Source organism: Tyto alba, unplaced genomic scaffold (genome assembly GCF_018691265.1).
Source record: "Tyto alba isolate M040663 unplaced genomic scaffold, T.alba_DEE_v4.0 Super-Scaffold_12, whole genome shotgun sequence".
Classification (NCBI taxonomy): domain Eukaryota; kingdom Metazoa; phylum Chordata; class Aves; order Strigiformes; family Tytonidae; genus Tyto; species Tyto alba.
In genome coordinates, this window is record NW_024881274.1 from 1,698,499 (window position 1) to 1,704,498 (window position 6,000).

At 60.9% G+C, this 6,000-nt stretch overlaps 1 protein-coding gene across 4 annotated transcripts; it reads left to right on the plus strand.

Annotated features, from left to right (window-relative positions):
• The first annotated feature begins 1,696 nt into the window (after positions 1 to 1,696).
• LOC116963129 (myosin light chain kinase, smooth muscle-like) lies at positions 1,697 to 5,698 on the plus strand. Of its 4 annotated transcripts, XM_032998736.2 has the most exons (10): positions 1,697 to 1,817; positions 2,189 to 2,366; positions 2,751 to 2,841; positions 2,965 to 3,168; positions 3,416 to 3,633; positions 4,037 to 4,160; positions 4,239 to 4,391; positions 4,569 to 4,689; positions 4,757 to 4,868; positions 5,272 to 5,698. In XM_032998736.2, the coding sequence occupies exons 2-10, from the start codon at positions 2,351 to 2,353 to the stop codon at positions 5,445 to 5,447; spliced, it is 1,215 nt and encodes a 404-aa protein (XP_032854627.2). In that variant the 5' UTR covers positions 1,697 to 1,817; positions 2,189 to 2,350; the 3' UTR covers positions 5,448 to 5,698. The 4 variants fall into 4 exon arrangements, with proteins under 4 accessions (XP_032854627.2, XP_032854628.2, XP_032854630.1 ...); XM_032998737.2 differs by lacking the exon at positions 1,697 to 1,817 and having other exon boundaries at positions 2,030 to 2,366; positions 4,778 to 4,868; XM_032998739.2 differs by lacking the exon at positions 1,697 to 1,817 and having other exon boundaries at positions 2,030 to 2,366; positions 4,810 to 4,868; positions 5,272 to 5,379.
• Positions 5,699 to 6,000: the final 302 nt, after the last annotated feature.

The following is a 6,000-nucleotide window of genomic DNA, read 5'->3' on the forward strand; positions in this document are numbered from 1 at the left end:
GGATGGTGCTCAGGGCAGCGGCCCGTCACGGTGCGGGGTCACCCAGGCGTCCCACGGCGTCCCCAGGGACTCCGGGCTGGTGTGACTCTCCATGCAGAGGGGTGGGTGGGAAGCGGCTCCCGAGGGACTCACCCTCCAGCCAAGTGCTGGATCCTGGCACACCCTCACAGGGACGACGGGTGCTGCCACCCCCCCCACGGGTCTGCCCCAGCCTAAATCTGTTTTCTCGTCCTGGCCTTTTTCTGCTCGTTTTTGCTGTTCGTCACTGGAACGAGCATCAGGCCAACACTGACATCAAGTGGCTGCCGGGATCCCTCGCACGCCTGGGCCATATCCTGCCTCGCCCTGTGCTGGGAGTGGCCCAGCACCACCCGCACGGCCTCATCCTGCTCTGAAGAGGAGCCGGGAGCCAAGCAGGGTCAGGAGCTGTGGCCAGTGGTGCCAGACATCGCCCGGCCAGGTCCCCATTGCCTCTTGCCAGGCAGGCAGGATGAGGCCAGCCGTGCTCCATCGTCACCTCGCCGCCTGTCCCCAGCCAGGTCATCGCTGTGTTTGATATCCCACCGGCGTCGAGCTGAGTGCGCTGATGGCAGCGCCGAGCCGGGAGCATCCGCCGCTTCCCTGGCCCATGGGGTGCTGGCCATGGGACCCCCATACCACAGTTCTTGCTGGTGGCAAGGTCATGGTGACAGGTGAGCAGTGAGGCCATGGTGGCTCTGCCACCGCCCCGGCGCTGGGGACACTCGTCCCTGACACCCCGCCAGCAGCTCTGGACTTTGTGCAGCGGCAGCGACGCGTCTGCAGGAGCTGTCAGAGCCCCAGATCGCCTGTGACACCTGGCCCCGGACGGCAGGTAACACCAGGGTGACATCCCCTCTGCTCGGGGGGGATGCTGTGACACAGGTGTCATGGGGGAGGACAGGTCCCCACACAGTGCCGCTGCCCCACCCCTGGGTCTGGAGTCAGCTCCAGGAGAAAATCACAGCATTATTCCCGTTTTAAAGCAGGGAAAACCAAGGCACACCAGGGCACTGGGTGCCTCCTTTGGGGGGGAAAGGCTGGAAAACCTCCTTTTTCCTCCAAACCTCTGGGCTCAGAGGAGTTTTGCAATGCCTCATTCCCCTTCATCCCAGTTTCCCTAAACCTGAAGCCGAGCTCACCCAAGAAAGCCCAAAGCCCAAGATGAGTTTTAGGAACAGCGATAGCTGTGGTGGTACATTGGCTGCAGGTGGAGCTGGGAATAGGGCAGCAGGTGTGGGTGCTCAGCCCCTCTGTGGGAACCCACCCATGGGTGGGGAAGGAGGCGGAGGTGTGCAGGGGCTGGGCTGCTGGTGGATTTAGCTCTGGAGAGGCTCCAAGGTCTGGGATACAGGCTGGGAGGGTTGAGTTCTCTGCTATGTAATGAGGTGTGTCAGGTCTCTACAGACCCCCACCTTGAGATTTCTCCAGACGAGACCCCAGCGTTGCAGACCTGTGACCTGGCATGGTGCTAAATGGGGCGTTGAGGGGTTTGGGACCGTGGTGCTGGGCACGGTTTGGGGAGGGCTCAGTGGTGATGCTGGTGGTTGTTTATCCCCCAAGTCCGGAAACGCTCTGCTGGGAAGGAAAGGGAGGGGAGAGCTGGGGCTGTTCCCAACACTGGAGCGGAGAGGGGGCTCTTGGCTGTACCCAGAGACAACACTGGGACATCCCTAAATGTGTGGTCCCAGTGGTCCTTGACCCCCAGCATCACCTCTTCCTTCCCCCTCCAGCTCCCTGGTGACTCTGCAGTGACCGGGAAGGATCAGGAACCTGCTGACAGGACCTGACAGTGACAGGTCAGTGCTGTGGCTCTTGGCTTGGGGTTTGGGTGCTGCTGCCTGCCACCCTTGGGTGTCATCGCCCTGTCATCCCAATCCCTCCGTGGACGAAGTGGGGAGGAGACATGCATAAGGAAACAGGTCCTTTGCCCTAGAAATGTGGCTTTTTCCTGGGGATTTCCTGGCTGATGCAAGACAGGACATGAGAAAAACATCAGCTTTGAGCATGAGGCGCTACTGGAAAGAGGTTGTCTCTGTCTAAGAAGGGACCTTGTTTTAAAATTGGGTTTGGCCCTTCGCTGGGCCTCTTTGGGTCCGTCAGGATGTCAGCTCTGGGGTAGGCTGGGGAGTGCAGGCGGAGGTGGAGAGATGCTGGTGGTCTCGCACAGCAGGGAGAAGGTGCGGGGCTCCAGGGAGTGGCCGGAGCAGACACCCGGGCATCGCCTGCCTCAGCACCCCCACCCCAGCACAGGGCTGCCGGAAGCCTTGGGGCCGCATCCAGCACCCGTCCTGACTGCGTCAGCACCCAGCGAGGAGCCAGTGGCACCACCATGTCCCAGGCAGAAGGTATGGCTGAGCCCCCGGTCTGTCTCGAGTAAGGTGCAGGCTTTGCACAGGGACCCCAGTGCTGGTGCAACCCCCCCAAACCAGCAGCAATCTCCATCCCATCCTGTTTAATGGCCCCGTTTCACCTGGATTTTTAATCCTGAAAGCACCCCAAACCCTGATTTCCAGGGTGCTGGACTGCTCCAGGATCTCCTGCAGCAGCAATCCCTGTCCCCATGTCCCCTCCAGGTCCCATGGGTACTGTGTGGGGAGGGTGGTTGGACCCGGATGGAGCCGGGGGGGTGTGGGGAGGCACAGAAATAAGCACTGGAGGGGAAGTGCAGGCAGCTCATTCCCAAAGCACGAGGGATCCATGCATGGATCAACCTGTTCCATCCCTCCCAGGAGGTGAGGAGACCTTTGAATACTGCGATGTCGTCATCAACAGCCAGAAGAAGGTGTTGGATGTGTACACGCAGCTGGAGAAGCTGGGAGAGTAAGTGGGGGGCCCCATGTCCCCACCACTTGGTGACGGTCCACAGCTGTTCATGCACAGCCCTGGGTGGGATGCAGGGTGGTGATGATGGCTCCTCCATCCCTCACCCTCACTCTGTCCCAGGGGAAAATTTGGGACTGTGTACCGGCTGCAGGAAAAAGCCACTGGCAAAATCCGGGCTGGGAAGTATTTCCGGACGCGGACAGCTAAAGAGAAGCGGGCGGCTCGGGCTGAGGTGGAGCTCATGAACCTGCTGCATCACCCGCGCCTCGTGCAGTGCCTCGCCGCCTTCCAGGGCCCCGCCGAGCTGGTGATGGTGATGGAGTAGTGAGTCTGGGGGCAGAGTCAAGTTTGGGGGTGGTGGGGACAGTGCTGGACCCTGCAAGGAAGGGCACAGAGGGTGGGGAGGGGCTGCTGCACTGTGGGGTGCTTTTGAGGGGTGTGGGATGGATGGGGAACCTAGAGATACGGGTGGCAGGATGCTCCCAGAGCGCTGAGTCGAGGTTCCCTAGTGGGGCTTCCCCTTGGGGCTGGTAGACCCCAGTGGGGTCCCCAGCACCTTGTCCTCTCCCAGTGTGGCAGGTGGGGAGCTCTTTGAGCGCATCTTGGACGATGACTTCGAGCACACGGAGCCCAGTAGCGCCCAGTATGTGCAGCAGATCCTGGAGGGGCTGCAGTTCATGCATGGCCAGGCCATCGTCCACCTTGACCTGAAACCCGAGAACATCGTCTGCGTCAGCCCCAGCAGCCACTGGCTCAAAATCATCGACTTCGGCCTGGCGCGGAAGCTGAGTGAGCAGGAATGGGGGTCCTGGGGGATCAGAGCAGGGACTGTCACCATCACAGGGACACGATCCAGCTGTGCACGTCAGCAAGGAGCGTGGCATCTTCCTGCCCGTGCCCCTATGACACCAGTTCAGGGGGTCCTTCCTGGTGACCACAAGATGCTCTGGGGAAACCTACATGTCCCCAGCCCTGTCTCTGAGGTGGGGACCCCTGAGACCCCCAACCTCATGGGTGTCTGGCACCCAGAGGTGTTGTAGGAGATCACCAAGACCTGTGATGTGTTCTGGAGGGGGGAAGTTACACCTGTATGCAGGGGCTCATCCACTTGGCATGCATTGGGGTGCAGCTGGGCTGCCCTGGAGAGATGCCCAGGTGTCCACCTGCCTCCTGGTCTCCATCTTTTCTGCAGCTCCAGACACCCCTGTGAAGGTGCTGCACGGCACCCCTGAGTTCATGGCTCCAGAAGTGGTTGCCTTTGAGCCTGTGGGTTTCTCCACGGACATGTGGAGTGTTGGTGTCATCTGCTACATCCTGTGAGTGGTCTCCTGGGGACAGCAGGTCTGGCTGGAGGGGGCTGAGCTGTCACTGATGTCTTTGCGTCCCACCTCCAGGCTGAGCGGGGAGTCCCCCTTCCAGGGGGACAATGACATGGAGACGCTGAGCAACATCACAGCTACCCGGTGGGACTTTGAGGAAGAGGTCTTCTCAGAGATCTCCCAGCAAGCCAAGGACTTCATCAGCCAACTGTTGCAGAAGAACCCCCGGTAGGACCTGGGGGTGGCGGTGGGGTGCTGACCTGGTCTGGGTTTTGGGGTGCTAAGGGGATGGACAGGGGCAAGCACTGAATGTGGTCCATGGAGGGGATGCTCCATGGGTCCATGCCAGCAGCCAAGGGTCTGATGGTGGAACAGTCCCCCCGTGACTGCCCTGTCTGTCCCCAGCTGCCGACTCTCCAGTGCGGGGGCTCTGCTGCACCCCTGGCTGCAGCAGCCCCAGCCCAGCAGCACGAAGGCACTGTCAAAGGAGAGGATCAAGCAGTTCCTGACACGTCGGAAGTGGCAGGTACTGGCGGGGCGGGGTGTGGGGATGATGAGGATGTGGGGATGGGGATAGCTCTGGTGGGGCTCAGTGTTCCTTCTCTTCTCTCCAGAAAACAGGCAAAGCTCTGCTGGCTCTCAACAGGTTGACCCTGCTGTCCCAGAGCCCGGAAAGGAAAGTGTCAGAGGCTCAGGATGAGGAAGGTGATGGCCCCTGAAGCATCATCCCCAACGCACTCCATCAACCCACTTGGCTTCGCCATCCCCAACTTATTCTCCTGGGCAGCTGCCCCCACCTTTGCTCCCAGTTGCCCCAGTGCCACTAAACACCTGGGCATGTCCCCACTGTGGCATTTCTGCTCCGGGGCTGGCTTCAGTACCCCAAGAGTGCCTCCATCCTCATCCCCAAGGGGCCATCTCTGATGCAGCCTTGGAGTGGGCACATCCTGCTCTGCAGGGCTGGGATCTGTGTGTGATCCAGAGCTCTGGGATCCAGAGCTGATCCCCACGGGACGTGGCCTGTGGGTGCCACATGTGTGCCTCCAGTAGAGGAGGGAGGCTGAACTCAGCCAGCCCCTCACCATTCCCTCTGTCCATCTGCCTGCAGACCTGGGCTGCAGCCTGGAGGAGGACAAAGCCTCCGGGTCCCTGCCCTGGCAAGGTCCCGGCTTATCGGAGCTGCTGATGGACCAAGAGGAGGAGGAAGGTGGGAACACCGTGGCCTCAGGGGAGGGAGAGAGCAGCGTCAGTGTGGCCACGCCACCCCAGCCCTGGACCACCTAGAGCAGCTGGGGAGAGAGGAGCAGTCAACGGGGCTGAAACCTCCTCCAGCAGCAAACACAATGACCCAGCCAGCCTGGGGTAGATCCAGACCCCAGGACTCCTCTCCTGCAGGTGAGCTCTGGGGTCCCACAGTGTCCCTGTGCTGGTGTGGGGACAGCTATGCCTGCTGTCCCCAGCAAGGAACCAGTGCTCCTGTCTGCATGGCTGCCCAGGCTTGAGCTGTTACCAATAAAGCACTGAGGATCTCTGCACTCCCTGTGCTGCTTCTTTCCCACCTCTCCCAGTGATTTTTAGTGGGAAAAGAGCTGCCCAAGTTGTTTGCACCCTTTGGGAGTTAGCACCAGGCTCTCCCCCTACCTGGGCCACCACTCATGTCCTCTCCAAGAAAGATGCTGGCCCTGGGGCCAGGCACTGAGTGGGGATGGCTCCAACCGCAGCCCTTGGTGTCCCTTGTTTGGGGCACCTTGTTTGGAGTCTTCTCTCACCATCAAGGGGGGTTGACATCATGTGAGGAGCCAAGATGAGCCCCAGGGCCTCTGGTCTCCATTTCTGG